The sequence below is a fragment of the Tachyglossus aculeatus genome, chromosome X3 (assembly GCF_015852505.1).
Source record: "Tachyglossus aculeatus isolate mTacAcu1 chromosome X3, mTacAcu1.pri, whole genome shotgun sequence".
NCBI lineage: Eukaryota > Metazoa > Chordata > Mammalia > Monotremata > Tachyglossidae > Tachyglossus > Tachyglossus aculeatus.
Genome location: NC_052099.1, coordinates 26,132,215 through 26,148,066, shown reverse-complemented (window position 1 = coordinate 26,148,066; position 15,852 = coordinate 26,132,215). Strand labels below are relative to the sequence as shown.

General features: G+C 41.5%; 1 protein-coding gene across 1 annotated transcript in view; it reads left to right on the top strand.

Annotated features, from left to right (window-relative positions):
- The window catches only part of ADCY2 (adenylate cyclase 2), a 269,135-nt gene that overhangs the window by 81,255 nt on the left and 172,028 nt on the right, over positions 1-15,852 (top strand). The window contains exon 3 of the mRNA XM_038770480.1: positions 12,222-12,383. Coding sequence (XP_038626408.1) covers positions 12,222-12,383 — 162 coding nt within the window. The remainder of the gene's footprint in view (positions 1-12,221; positions 12,384-15,852) is intronic.

Below are 15,852 nucleotides of genomic sequence, written 5' to 3'. Positions count from 1 at the left end.
TAAGGAACAATCAGTCAGAAGACCACCAAGATTAGGTTCCAGTCTGCTGAGAACCAAAGATTCTCTGTAATGATGCAATGCTGAAAACTTGTCAAACACGATGGCAGCACACTGTTCATTCTTTTTCATTCCCTTTCACATACATTTTTTTTCATCTTATTTTTCAATTCATCATAATCCTGTGGGGAGAGTTTATGGCCCAGTTTATTTAAATTCAAATCTCTTTTTTTACATTATATCCATATGTCTCCATAGCTCCATTTCACCAAATGTTTGGGGGGATCCCTTTTCCCCCTCTCCCCAACCTGGCGCTGCCTGTCTTTCTCTGTTGGACTGTTTCTCTCATTCTTTCATTCAATCGTTCTTATTGAGCGCTTACTGTGTGCAGAGCATTGTACCAAGTGTTTGGAAAGTACAATTCGGCAACAGATAAGAGACAATCCCTACCCAGCAATGGGCTCACTCTCTCTTTCAGTCATTCTTTATGAGAAAGGACCATATATGTGAAAAGATTGAAGAGCAAGGTACCCAAATGGCTGTTACTGGGTGAACTGAAGAATGAGTTCTTTTCTTCTTTTTTATGGTATTTGTTGCATGCTTACTGTGTGTCAGGCACTATTCTAAACACTGGGTTAAATACATGCTAATTAGGTTGGATACAATCCAAGTCCCACGTGAGGCTCACAGTCTTAATCCCCATTTTACAGATGAGGTAACTGAGGCACAGGAAAGTGAAGTGACCTGCCCAAGGTCACACAGCAGACAAGCGGCAGAGTCGGGATGAGAACCCAGATCTTTCGGACTCCAAAGCCCGTGCTCTGTCTACTGGTCTGCGCTACTTCTCTAGGTGGGACCTAAGTAAGGAGCCCCGAATGTTTGTTTGCTTTAAAGCTTCAGGCAATATTGCAAATCAAAAGAAAATTTTGGAGGCAGCAAAATATGTTTTGTTTTGTTCTCTGTCTCCCCCTTCTAGACTGTGAGCCCACTGTTAGGTAGGGACCGTCTCTATCTGTTGCCAACTTGTACTTCCCAAGCGCTTAGTACAGTGCTCTGCACACAGTACGCGCTCAATAAATACGATTGATTGATTGATTGCTTAGAACTGGGGTCCGGGCTGGGGGGGAGGGGGTGATTCTCTTAAAGCAGAGCTAATCTCATGTTAGGAATTTTTATGTACAATATATACTGTAAATCACAGTTCCTAGTTTTGAAACATGCCATAGGTGCATTGTTCTTAGTGAGCCCTGACATTTCATTCACATTTCACCAGGCTGCTTCAAGAAAACTCTCAGCTTGTGGTTACTTATGCATATCTATGTAGATTGTATTTATTCTGTCATTTTATGGCTCCACAAATATACAGGCTTATTCTTTTTGAGATAAAGGAAAAATCCAGGTTGATGAGTAAGATACCTTTCAATCTTAGGTATAATTAGCAAACACTGCAGGAGACAGAGAGAAGTTATGAGAGGAAAACAAAAAGGCCAAAACAAACACAAACAGAAGAGCTAAGCTTAAGTAGATCCAGAGATTATCCAAAGACTGCTAGTTTTGGTTGACTGGTAATTAAGCCAGCATTTGTTGACCCCTAATTATTTGTTTACCCAGTGGCTCTATAATAGGGAGGCTGCATTCTTATGAAACCTAAAAAAAGGGAAAACTTCCTCTGAAGTACTTACCCACTCTTGCCACCCACGTGCATATGCACACAAGAGTTGTTTCGGTGGTGTAATACACTGAATCGAAACAAGCTCACATTCTCTGGTGAATGCTCTTTAATTCCCTACTTTTGTTCTGTTCAAAAGATATTTTGGAAACATCGGTTGTGGCATGACTGACTGTAAGCATCTTTTGTACAGGGAATACGTCTACCCAATCTGTTATATTGCACTTTCCTGAGCACTTAGTACAGCGCTCGTCACACAGTAAGTGTGCCATAAATAGGATATCTTTGATTGATATAATGTGTTTATGCACCGAAGTTGAGGGTGTTCCATACAGAAGGATATGCTGGCCTTCAAACAGTCCTGCATTCAGCCTTAAGATGGTGGCAAAATAGTTTCTGGCTTCTTAGTCCTAGCTTAAAGTCACATGGTTATCACAATGGACCTTAGGCCTCAACTCTCAGGGTGACTGCAAAGGCTCAAGAATAAGCTCCTTGTGGGCAGGGAGCATGCTTCTTGCTTTTGTTGTATTTTCCCACGGGCTTAATATTTGCATTGCTCCCAGTGAGCACTCTATACAATGACCATTATTTGGGCGTTTGCCCAGGAGGGACAGGTAAGCCTTATGATGTGTTTCAAAGAGAGATGGAGCAAATCTCCAGAAGGATGAAAGGAAACCGAAGCCAGAGCTCAGTGAAAGCTGCTTTTTCCCATCAGCAATTGGCAGGAGCAAGTTACTTGTTTCCTCACCAGTAAAATAGGGATTCAATTCCTGTTCTCCCTCTTACTTAGACTATGAGCCTCATGTAAGAAATGGACTGTGTCTGATCTTATCCTGTATATTCCCTGTGAATGGTGCATAAGAAACCCATACCAAAATTGTTGGTGCTATCATTATTATCATTATTATTTTTATCTGTAAAGCTCTAACTTTTAATAGCGAGGAATATTTGTTCTGAAATTATTTCCTTCATTTCGAAAGATTTCACTAAAGTTGGGACTTCTCCTTTGTATATGTAGGCCTTTGGGTGTATTGGAAGAGACTAATGCGGGTCTGATATGGCTTGCAAAAATGATCTTGACACTAGTATATAGTCCCAGAAAAAAAAAAAAAAACAGAATCCAGAAGGCAGGACTTCAATTATTGATATGCAGAGACTCTTACAGAATTATGTGTTCTTCCCTATTGGACCCACAACCTAGTTTCCAGGATTGTGTGTACGTACCCTATTATTGTACTCTCCATGTGCTTAGTACAGTGGTCTGTTCACAGGTGCTCAAGAAATTCTATTGATTGATTTTTGAACTGAGTAGCATTCCTTCAAATCTGTGAAATGGTCTTTGGTATTTTTCCTTTGCTATAAAGGTTTAGCTGTTTGAAGCAAACAAGCAAAATAATAATAATAATAACGATAGCATTTATTAAGCGCTTACTATGTGCAAAGCACTGTTCTAAGCGCTGGGGAGGTTACAAGGTGATCAGGTTGTCCCACGGGGGGCTCACAGTCTTAATCCCCATTTTACAGATGAGGTAACTGAGGCGCAGAGAAGTTAACTGACTTACCCAAAGTCACACACTGACAGTTGGCGGAGCTGGGATTTGAACCCATGACCTCTGACTCCGAAGCCCGTGCTCTTTCCACTGAGCAAAATGTGACTATACAAATAGCAGCTCTAGACTGTGAGAATATTTTGGCTGCTTACTCAGGCATATTTTCTCCTCAATAATTGTAGAACCTTAAATAATATTTTCCTCTACTGCCTTATCTTAAATATCCTCTGCTTCCATAAACTGTCCCTCCTCCGGTTCCTCATGCTCTGGGAACCTGCCACTGCCTTCACCCAGGGACTAAAGTGAAACCATTGTATGTTGATGTTAGAAGATGTGGAAATACTCCAAAATTTTTTTCAAGCTGTTGCCCTGTTCAAAAAGCGAAAAATTAAATTAATTATATTCACAGCAAAAATTATTGAGGGTTCTCTTCTGAGCCAAAGCTGATAAAATGGATTGATTGTACCTGCTTTTGATTCTGTCTCTTTTCCATTCTCTACTAGGCCAGCAAAATAAAACTCTGGCTAGGAAAGAAGAAATAGGGAACCAAGATATTATTCCTTAGTCATTTTGGAAAGTAGAGATAATAATGATGGCATTTGTTAAGTGCTTACTCTGTGCAAAGCAGTGTTCTAAGCACTGGGGTGGATACAAGGTGGTTAGATTGTCCCACGTGGGGCTCACAGTCTTAATCCCCATTTTACAGATGAGGTAACTGAGGCACAGAGAAGTTAAGTGACTTGCCCAGGGTCACACAGCTGACAATTGGCGGAGCCGGGATTTGAACCCATGACCTCTGACTCCCAAGCCCGTGCTCTTTCCATTGATCCGCAATCAATCAGTGGTGTTTTTTGAGTGCTTACTGTGTGCAAAGCACTGTACTTGAGAAGAGTACAATACAAAAGAGTTGGTAGACATTATTCCTGGCCCTCGGGGAGTTTATAATCTAGAGGGGGAAGCAGATATTAATATAAATTGTATTACAGATATGAACAAGAGTGCTGTGGGGCTAAGGGTGGGGTGAATATCATGTTCTTAAAGGCTACAGATTCAGGTTCATGGGCTTCTCCCACCTTCCTCCTCTGTCCGATCTCAGGGGCCTTAATATAGTTACCACCTCTCACTCCACCTTTATTAGAAGGATGTATTTAGTGCAGTCAGTGTGTTAATGGAGCAGTGTTAGCTAGGAAACCAGAGGTTGACTTGATCATCAGTAACCAACCATGACCAAAAATTCAGGTTTATTGCCAATGACAGCACAGCCTTCTTGCATAATGTACATTAGCAAGGCACTTACCATTAAATTCTACATAATTCATGCACTACCTTTTAACAGCATCTTAAGACATGCTGAAAGAGTAAAACGAAGTGTTCTTTGACCTCCAGTTCGTTTGAACCAAAACAGATTGAGCTGCGAGAATGGGAAGGAAACCATTATTGTATGACTCTAACACTATTAGCCCTTCTCTGCTCCTCCAGTGACACCTTCTTGGGTTGTTATCACTCTCGGGAGAGGAGAAGGGTGTTGGGAATAAGTAGTTTTAAAATAGAACTACAGTTGAGGTCTCGCTAAATAGTAGAGGGTATGGAGCTGTCTGACTGTCTCTGATGGTTCTTGTGACCTTCCTAAGGAGACTCCTAGAGTGGAGATTCCTGTAATGCTCCCTCCCTGGGAGTGGGAGAATCGGTCAGACTTGGTAGTTCTCATGCTTGTAAAGATTTAGAAATGATCAAAACTAGGTGAGTAGGTGAGTAAAAGACTCCTTTTATTTGTTTATTTTTTAATGGCATTGTTAAGCGCTTACTGTGTGCCAGGCACTTTACTAAGCACTGCAGCTAATCAGGCTGGACCCAGTCCATAGCCCACGTGGGGCTCATAGTCTTAATCCTCATTTTACAGATGAGGGAACTGTACACAGAGAAGCTGAGTGACTCGCCCAAGGTCACACAGCAGATAAGTGGTGATGCGGGGATTAGAACCCAAGTCCTTCTTTATCCCAGACCTATGCTCCATTCACTAATCCATGCTGCTTTTCGTCTTCCCTGTATTTTGATAATTTCTTTTAGTAGAAGGAAAACTGATTCTCTCAGCTTGCCTTAATTTCCAATCCTCCTGTGCTTGATTGAGAGAACCAAGAGACAAATGCAGTGCTCCAGTGCACCAGCGCTTAGAACACTGCTTAGTAAGTGCTTAATAAATGCCATTAAAAAAAATGCTGAACCCAACCCGTGTTCCTCTTTATTCCTCAACACCACCTTCATTGCCAGACCAGCCGCCTAATCTCTTCTCTTTGGTTCTACTTCTCTGTTTCCATTTCTTTTTCCATCCACCCTACAGACCAGTGCAGACTCAGATCTTGTAAAAACAAGTTTTTAATTCAACCATATAACCCAATTAAAGAAGCAGCATGGCCCAGGGATTAGAGCAGGAGCCTGGGAGTAAGAAAGATCTGAGTACTAATCCTCACGTCACCACTCATCTGCTGGGGGACCATGGGCAGATCACTTAACTTCTCTGTGCCTCAGTTACCTCATCTGTAAAATGGGGATTAAAACTGTGAGTCCTGTGTGGGACAGGGCTTAATACAGTGCTTAATTCAGTGCCTGGAACATCATAAATGCTTAACAAATAACATAAAAAAGTAAAAATTCACCTCTATGATCATTCATCTGGGGTACACATCAATTACACCCTTCACTCCTTTTATGATTTTTTTCAAATTTCACATGAAAAGAGACAATAATAAGCTTTCAACAAAACAAAAAAGCTAAAAATATATGCATATGATTACTTAAAATAATAATTATGGTATTTGTTAATTGCTTACTAAATGCCAAGCAGTGTGTTTAGAGCTGGGATAAATACAAGGTAATTGAGTCACTCACAGCCCCTGTCTAAGATGGAGCTCAGAGGCTAAAGAGGGAGAATAGGCATTTAACCCCTTTTTTAGAGATGAGGAAACCTAGGCATAGAGAAGTGATTTGCCCAAGTCATGCAGTAAGGAAGTGGTGGAGTCAGGATTAGAACCCAGATCCTCTGCCTCCCAGACATATGATCTTTCCACTAAACTTTGCTGCTTCGCTGCTTGATATGACTGAACGTTCTTAGAGGGTATGTACATTAAGGTTGCATTTGCATGTGTGTGTGAGTGTGTGTGTTTAATCTGAACAATTCCTCACAAAGATAGAAAACCCAACCCAAGAAATGCTGTCATAAGCAGCATTTTCATTCACAAACAGGACTGCCAACAAACAGCACTAGTTAGTGAGAAAGGCTAGTTTTCCACTCACATGAAAATAAAATCAAATTACACGTCCCCAAAAAAGCATCTACGGTTGAGCATTTTAACGGGCCATCTTGCTGCCTTCCATCCCTGCTGTCTCCTTTCTCCAGGCCCATACTTGAAAGCAGAGCCCTGGACAGCACAGCATTATTGAAACAGCTGTCTCTCAGAGGCAATGTGCTACTATTTCGTTCATCATCAAATAGTAATCTTTCAAAAATGACATGCCTACGAAACCGAAACAATACAGATGTGCCAGCTGCCCGAATTTTTTTGAGAAGGCCTTCATCACAACTAACCTTTGCCACAGCAAATTCTCTTGGTCATGGGCATAGTGGAAATAAAAGGGAATTCATAATAATATAGTAATAATAACAATAATTGTGGTATTTATTAAATGCTTAGTATGTGCCAGACCCTATCCTAAGCATTGGGGTGGATACAAGCAAATCAGGCTGGACACAGTCCCTGTCCCACATGGGGTTCACAGCCCGTGGCTCAGTGGAAACAGCATGAGCTTTGGAGTCAGAGGTCATGGGTTCAAATCCCGGTTCCGCCAATTGTCAGCTGTGTGACTCTGGGCAAGTCACTTAACTTCTCTGTGCCTCAGTTCCCTCATCTGTAAAATGGGGGTGAAGACTGTGAGCCCACCGTGGGACAATCTGATCACCTTGTAACCTCCCCAGCACTTAAAACAGTGCTTTGCACATAGTATGCACTTAATAAATACCATTATTATTATTATTAATCCCCATTTTGCAGATGAAGGAGCAAAGGCACAGAAAAGTAAAATGACTTGCACAAGGTCACACAGCAGCCAAGTGACAGAGTTGGGTTTAGAACCCAGGTTCTTCTGATGCCCAGGCCTGTGCTGTATCCATGAGGCCACGCTGCTCTATTTCATTGCCTTACAACAAACACCATTACTATGTTGGTTGTTTAGGAATCTATAGGTTAGTGAACAGAGTGCAGTAAGGGGTTACAGAATGATCAATCCAAACAATCAGTAATATTAATTGAGCATGTATGGTGGGCAAAGCTACGTACTAAGTACTGGGAGAGTACAATTGAATTAGTAGGCATGATCCTTGCACTGAAGAGTATAACATCTAGAAGGTGAGACAGACTAAACTACAGGTTGTGGGTCCTGAAGTGTCACAAAGGCGTGAAGGGGAAGTTGGGGGATAAAAAATGAGGTGTTTAAAGATTAATTGGGAAAAAGCTTACTAGAGGATATGTGATTTCAGAAGGACTCTGAAAATGGGGAGAGCTGTGGTCTGTCAGATGAGAGGGAGTTTCAGAAAGAAGGGAGGATGTGAGCAAAGGTTTGGTAACAGGAAAGATGAGAGGAGACACAGCAAGTTTAGCTTGAGAGCAATGAAGTGAGAGTGAGAGAAGAGAGTGGATAAGCAGAAGGTATAGAGATGATTAGAGTGCCTTAAAGCCAGTAGGCAACAACTGGGGGCATTTGAGGAATGGGGAGACCTGTGCAGAATAACATTTTAGAAAATTGATCTGAGTAGTAGAGGGAAATAAGGCCTGGAGAGAGGAGAGATTGGAAGCAGGGAGATCTGTGAGAGGCTGATGCAGTAGTCAAGTCAGGATATGCTATCAATCAATGATATTTACTGAGCTCTTATTATGTGCAGATCACTATACTAAGTGCTTGGGAGAGTACAGTACCATATAATTGTCAGTCACGTTCCCTGTCCATAACGGGCTTACCTGACAAATGTCTGGATCACTGTGGTTGGTCATTTGCAAAGAGAGGAAGGGAGAGATTTGGTCAGGTGGAGGAATAATTGAAGGATTTGGAGAAAGACTGAATATGAGGGTGTTGAAATAAAGGAAGGTATCAAGAGTCATGTCAAAGTTACAGGCTTGTGAAGCAGGGTTTATGAGACAATGGTGGTGTTATCTACAGTGACAGATAACTCTGAAGGGGAAAGGATTTTGGTGGAAAGATCAGCTCTGTTTTAGATGTGAGAAGCAGCACGGCCCAGTGGAAAGAGCGCAGGCTTTGGAGTCAGAGGTCATGGGTTCAAATACTGGCTCTGCCAATTGTCAGCTGTGTGACTTTGGGCGAGTCACTTAATCATGGATTACTATTCTATTTATTTTATTTTGTTAATACGTTTTGTTTTGTTGTCTGTCCCGCCCCTTCTAGGCTGTGAGCCCACTGTTGGGTAGGGACTGTCTCTATACTTGTACTTCCCAAGTGCTTAGTACATGCTCTGCACACAGTAAGTGCTCAATAAATACGATTGAATGAATGAATAAACTTAACTTCTCTGAGCCTCAGTTCCCTCAACTGTAAAATGGGGATTAAGACTGTGAGCCCCCGTGAGACAACTGGATCACTTTGTAACCTCCCCAGCGCTTAGAACAGTGCTTGGCACATAGTAAGCATTTAATAAATGCCATCATTATTATTATTATTAAGAGGCTTGGGAGTTGAGAAATTTCCAGGTGCTGTAAACTCTGTTGGGTAAATCATAGGAAGGGATTTGGGTGGGAAGATGAAGACTCGGATGTACTCTTTGGAAAACCAATAGAAACTCCACTTGAACTGTTATTTGTGTCAATTAATTTCTCATTCAATTTGGTTGCCATTTTCAGTTCTATCGGTCTCAAAATTCTGAAAATTACCCATCTGAACATTCTTTTCCTACTTAAGATATTAGTGCCTAGACTGTGAGCTATTTGCGGGCAGGGAATGGGTCTTCCAACTCTACTGTATTTTCTTCCAAGTGCTTTGAACACTGTTCAGCACACGGTTAAGTGCTAAACGAATATCATAGATGGATTGATTTAGAGTTTGGTCCCTGTGCTTTTTTAGTTTTTACCTGGATTGCACGATAGTGCTTAGAGCCCGGGCTTTGGAGTCAGAGTTCATGGGTTCAAATCCCGGCTCTGCCAATTGTCAGCTGTGTGACTTTGGACAAGTCACTTAACTTCTCTCTGCCTCAGTGACCTCATCTGTAAAATGGAGGTTAAGACTGTGAGCCCCACGTGGGACAACCTGATCACCTTGCAAGCTCCCCAGTGCTTAGAACAGTGCTTTGCACATAGTAAGCGCTTAATAAATGCCATTATTATTATTATTATTAGATGAGCAGTTTAATGGAACACAGTATGAAGTATCCCATCATCTTTAGGACATGTATTTGAATTCTTTTTCTTTGGTGGTAATGGTTTGCTTGAGCCTTCCATTCACACTCACTCAAGTACTCTTTGGACAACAGCGCACATTTTAATGTGGTTTGTCTTGAACCAGAGGTGGTCTTTGGCGTTGGAATATCTCTATGTACCCTATCCCTAGCAGATCTTGGCTGTACACTCCTTTAGTTCATACACTGTTGTTGATTAACACATATGAGCTGGACCATTGGGGTCTTCCTTGGGAATCAGGTATCCTCTCTGGCTGCAGAACACAAATATCTTCACACTTTCTCTGCAGTGAGACCCAACTATGTCACCAAACAAACCGTACAACGTATTGGAGACGAACAGGGATTGCATGTGGGAGTGCCAGTTGTCTACTGTGACAGAGTGGGATGGAACAGAGTAAAATATGGAGAGTTTCTCCTATATTTTACCACTCTGCTCCATGTTAGTCAGGAGGCAACGGCCGGAGACCACTCGTCCCCAGAAGCATTCCTTTCCTAGGCCAAGCTAGTGGAGAAAAGTAGGGGGTGAATGGAAGAATGAAAATGTAAAGACAGGAATGAAATATGTTGCCTACTGTCTTCACATGTTTGAATCTGGAACTGGCTCCAGAGAAGACTTCTTGATGCTTTTGTATGTAGACACAGGACTCACAGAGAAGCAGAGTGGATCAGTGGAAAGATCACGGGCTTGGGAGTCAGAGGATGTGGGTTTTAATTCCAGCTCCACCACTTGTCTGCTGTGTGACCTTAGGCAAGTCACTCCTCTTCTCTGTGCCTCAGTTACCTCATCTGTAAAATGGGGATTGAGATGGTGAGCCCCACGTGGGACAACCTGATATAACCTTGTATTTGCCCCAGTGCTTTGAACAGTGCTCAGCACATAGTGAGCGCTTAACAAATACCAAAATTATAATTATTACTATGATCTGGCCTTCCTCTCCCCTGGCTCTCTAGTGAGAACTGCAGAGTGTTTAATCAACCATCAACCAGTCAACCATCTGGCTTCCAGGTCGTGATTGAGATACTTGGAAAAATAAAGCCCATATTTGCAAATGCTAAGGAATTAGACGAAACTGTTGGGAGAGGTGATAGGAATGATAGGCGGCAGAGCATTTCTCAAAGACATCTCCTTATTTTTAAAAGAATGGTTTTGTTCAATCAGTGTGTTTGTCAATATGTGTTTGGAGTTGAAAGATTTATATGGAAAAGCAGTAAACATTCAAATAGTATGGTATCCAAAAGACTAGTTTAAAGTACTTTTGAGAAATCCAATTCCTCGTTAATCAGGATTGAAGTGGTGCTCCTGGGAAATTTTACTATGCTCTGAGCTGTGAGGGGTTTTTTTGGATGTGCTCATAGCTGTTTAACAGTGATGACTAAAAATCGATTAAGTCCATCATCAGCTACTTGAGTTTGAAGATGTGTAGAATGAACCAGGCAAGTTTCATTTAAGCAGGATTTGCCTCAATTCTGGGGAAGGAACACAATTTTCTGGATATGATGTAATAATTAAACTCTTTCTTTTCATTCATTCATTCAGGCGTATTTATTGAGCACTTACTGTGTGCAGAGCACTGTACTAAGCGCTTGGGAAGTACAAATCGGCAACATATAGAGACAGTCACTCCTCAACAAAGGCTCACAGTCTTCTGTCTTCTGAATAGGTCTCTTATAGCTGTGGCATTGGGGCTTTAAAGCTATCATGGCTTTGCATTGGTATTAAATAGCAAAAAGTGAAACTTTAACCAAAAGCAGGGAAATTGAAATAGGAAATTGGAAAATGTAGACGGTCTTTTGTTTTTCTCCAGCAAAACGGTTTAGTACTTTTTTAAAATCCTAAATTATATTTGCATTTCCTGATCCATGATTACCAGGAAATCAGAGGACCTGGATTCTAATCCCACCTCTGTCACTTTCTGTGTGACCTTTGGCAAGTCACTTCACTTCTCTGGGCCTCAGTTTCCTCAACTATAAAATCAGAATTCAGTGCCTGTTCTCCCTACTGCTTAGACTGTGAGCTCAATGTGGGACAAGGACTCTGTCCAATCTGATTAAATCATATCTGTCCGAGCTCTTAGAACAATGTTTGATGCATAGCAAATGCATAACAATTACCATTAATAATAATAATAATAGCAGTAGTTTTTGTTAGGTGCTCACTGTGTGCGCTGCGCTGTACTAAGCACTTGAGTAGATACAATGAAATGGGGTTGGGCACAGTCCCGGTCCCATATGAGGCTCCATCTTAATCCCCATATTACAGATGAGGTAACTGAAGCACAGAGAAGCGAAATGACTTGCCCAAGGTCACACAGAGGACAAGTGGTGGAGCCAGAATTAGAACCCACAACCTTCTGACTCTCAGGCCCATGGTCTTATTTCTACTGTCATTATTATTATTACTATCATTGTTATTATTATTATGATTTTAACTCACTGTCACAGAATTTCTAGAGTTTTCTGATAGCCTCACATATGGAAAAAAGTAGGGGGAATACATTTGGGAATTTACTCTGTGTCACTGACTGTTCTTTTTCCCTTCTTCTCACAGGTGTCATTTTTTTTATTCATCATTTTTGTGGTGTACACCATGCTGCCCCTCAACATGCGAGATGCTATCGTTGCCAGTGTCCTGACCTCTTCATCCCACACTATCGTGCTGAGCATCTGTCTGTCAGCTACTGCCGGGGGAGAGGAGCATTTGATTTGGCAGGTGGGTGCAAAGCGGCATGAATTCTTGACTGTACATGGACTCCTCTGGTACCAGGGAAAGGCTCTGCTGTTTCTTCTCCTGCATGGGATTCATTTTCTCTTTTAATCCTTCTATCACTTCCCCTTTCCGGACTTTGCAGGTGTACTAAGTTTGAATGGCAGTAGTCATGATGGTTTTCACTATTCTCCCTCCTACTTAAACTGTGAGCCCCGTGTGGGACCTGATTATCCTGTATCTACCCCAGTGCCTGGAACTTAGTAAGTGCTTAACAAATACCACTATTATCATTAGTAGTAGTAGTAGTTGTTGTTGTATAAAATGTTTTGTGCAGAACACTGTACTAAGCATTGGACAAAAATACACGGGGAACATTAGACTCTGTCCTTGGTCCTCAATCTAAGAATAGGTTGAGGTAGAAGGGACATGCAACAGTCACAAAAATAAGGATGAAACAATGAAACCAATAGAATTGTATAAAAGACCAGGATGATGATGTGTACAATATGTGGGGTGGGGTATTGTGACTTCTTGAATCCCAGAGTCCAGGGGAACAGTCCTAATGGAAGCCAGTTCCTACCTCAGTGTTCTGAAAATTAAATTAAAGTAGCTTCAAGTTGTCACTGCCTGCTCTTCTCCTGATTGGGGAAGAAGGGAATGATGGAAATCCCAGTAGAGTGTGGGAGGTTTGGGTTGTGGCAGGCTCTGGCAGTACAGTTATAGGTACACAGTGTTAGCAGTGCTAATGGATGATAATGCCCTAAATTCATCAGTAGAATTAATGGTTCTTAGCAATTAGCCTCCAAAATTGTTCATGCTATTATGAAACATGAGATATGGTGAATCTATTCTGCTGATGGATGAATTTCAGTATCGTTTCGATAGTTGAAAGTCACTCTTGTTCCTTGTCCTGTAAGTTGTGCTATTTTGTTAGGCTGAGATTTGGTAGAGTTTATCCCATGTCCAGTTTCCCTAAGCCCTCACCTTACCTCGACTCCAAAGACTATGCAAGGCCCCATTTCTAGCCCTCATGACAAAGTTCTTTAAAAGGGTTGGAAACCTTTGCTCACTGTGAGAGGTTCCCCAAGGCACAAGCTCAGTTTTCTGAATAAAGAGCACTGGGGAAGAAAACATTAGGTTTCATTAAGAGGACAAATAGCTTCCTCACTGTTATTTTGCATCAACAAAAGCCAGTAGAAGCAATTTGAGGTTACAGGAAACAAACACTCTATTTCTTTTGCGTGGAAATTGCATTTCTTTTTGGTGGATTTTTATTGAATTTCACAAAGGGAAACCCCCAAAGACCGTTCCGTCAAGTTGAGGAAATGGCAATAAGAATAGTAATTTGTCACGGGAGGAGGCGAGCTTGGACGTTGGCCATTGTCATTGTGGATTAACTGGTACATTCATAGTATCAGAAATGATATCCTTGGTTCAGATATCCCGGTAGAGAGCTTATTAAGATGCATAATGTAGAACTGAAAACCTGCCATTAGGCCTACAGAAGAATCTCTCCCTTCTTTGAACCGTGCTAGGAATTTCTCCAAGATATTTTCTGGGAACTTGGAAAGGTTCCGTTTATCAAAACTTGCCACATAATAGCACTCATAATAGAGGAAGAGAAGGGGCTTCCTTCAAGGCTTAAATTTCCATCAAGGGATTCATTTAATGTCTGATTTTGTAATTTAAACTGTGTCTATTTTGCCATTCCATTTGACATATAGCAAGAGGTATAATTCAAACTGAGTACGTTTCCCCACCCAAATGGCCTGTGGTTTGGCACAAGTACCAAACTACCAAATACCATCATCATCATCGTTATTATTATCATTATTATTAAGTATAATAGGCCTTAGACATTCAAACCAGATTTATACAAAAGCTTTTCAACTTTGGAAATATGGTGTCTTATATGGTGTCTTGGTCTCATCCAGATGATACAAAGGCAATTTCAGTAAGTGCTTAATTTACCGTAATAGGCTGGAATCCACACGCAGACTTCTGCTGTTCCACTTATATTCTATTCTCTAATGTGGTTCCCCAATCCCTTTGCCTGTCAAAATGAAACTTCCCCTAAAGATTGGTACGTGACGGTTAGGTCCAGTGACTACAAAATACAATGCTTCTTTTTCCTTTTTTCCCTTTAGGGAGTGAGGGACATATCAAAGGCTCTTGAGTTTTTCTATTAAAAACAATCAACTTGGAACAGTAACATGGTAACAGTGAGTTAATTCAGAGTGTTGAGCAAAGTGATTAAAAATGCATCATCCCCTCAGTTCATGGAGGGTTATCAAAAGAAGAAGTGATTTACATCAGGTCAGATTTCCCCTTCTAAAAAGTTTCTGAGAATGCTAATAACTTTAAATACAGGCAAACCAGCACTTTTGGGAAAATGATTTTATGAGGCTTTAAAGTATAATTGGTCACTGTTAGAATCTTAAAAAAATAATAATCCTGACAGACTGCTTAAAGAAAACTTGGTCGAGTTTTTTATTCCCACATTGTGGCTGAGTAAGCACAACACTTATGAGGTCTCAGAATTGACTATTGGTGAAACCATTTTTCAGATTTGGGTCAGAATGTGGACAGAGTTGATTCTCTTTGAATGTGCTGGAGAACCTGTATGAGAAATGGAGTATACTGGTAGTGGCTTGCATACTGCTACATGCAAACGCTCACCCCTGTTAGTCATGTATGTGGGTGGTGTGTGCACGTGTGCATGCACACACACACACACACACACACACACACACACACACATTTATGTAGGGTCTAGAATTGGCCAAAGTGCTTGCAGCATAGTGGAGATGCTATGCTGAGATGCCACCTTCACTAGCCAGTGATTTTTCTGGATTCCTCCTGGGCCAGTCCACCTCGTGGAATGCTGTACTTAATATTCACCCCACGCTCTCCCCCCAGTACTTAAATATTTAAGATTTTTTATAATAAATAATAATAATAATGATAGCATTTATTAAGTGCTTACTATGTGCAAAGCACTGTTCTAAGCACTGGGGAGGTTAGAAAGTGACCAGGTTGTGCCACAGGGGGCTCACAGTCTTCATCCCCATTTTACAGATGCGGTAACTGAGGCACAGAAAAGTGAAGTGACTTGCCCAAAGTCACACAGCTGACAATTGGCGGAGCCGGGATTTGAACCCATGACCGCTGACTCCAAAGCCCGTGCTCTTTCTGCTGAGCCACGCTGCTTCTCTATTTGTTAAGCATTTATTATGTCCCAGTCACTGTATTGAGCACAGGGATGGATGTGAGGTAATCAGATTGGACACAGTCCCTGCCCCACACAGAATTCACAATCCTAATCTCCATTTTGCAGGTGAGGTAACTGAGGCACAGATACATTAAATCATTTGCCCAAGGTCACACAGTTGACAAATGGAGAAGCCAGAATTACAATCCAGGCCCTCTGACACCCAGGACTGTGCTCTTTCTCCTAGGCCACACTGATTCT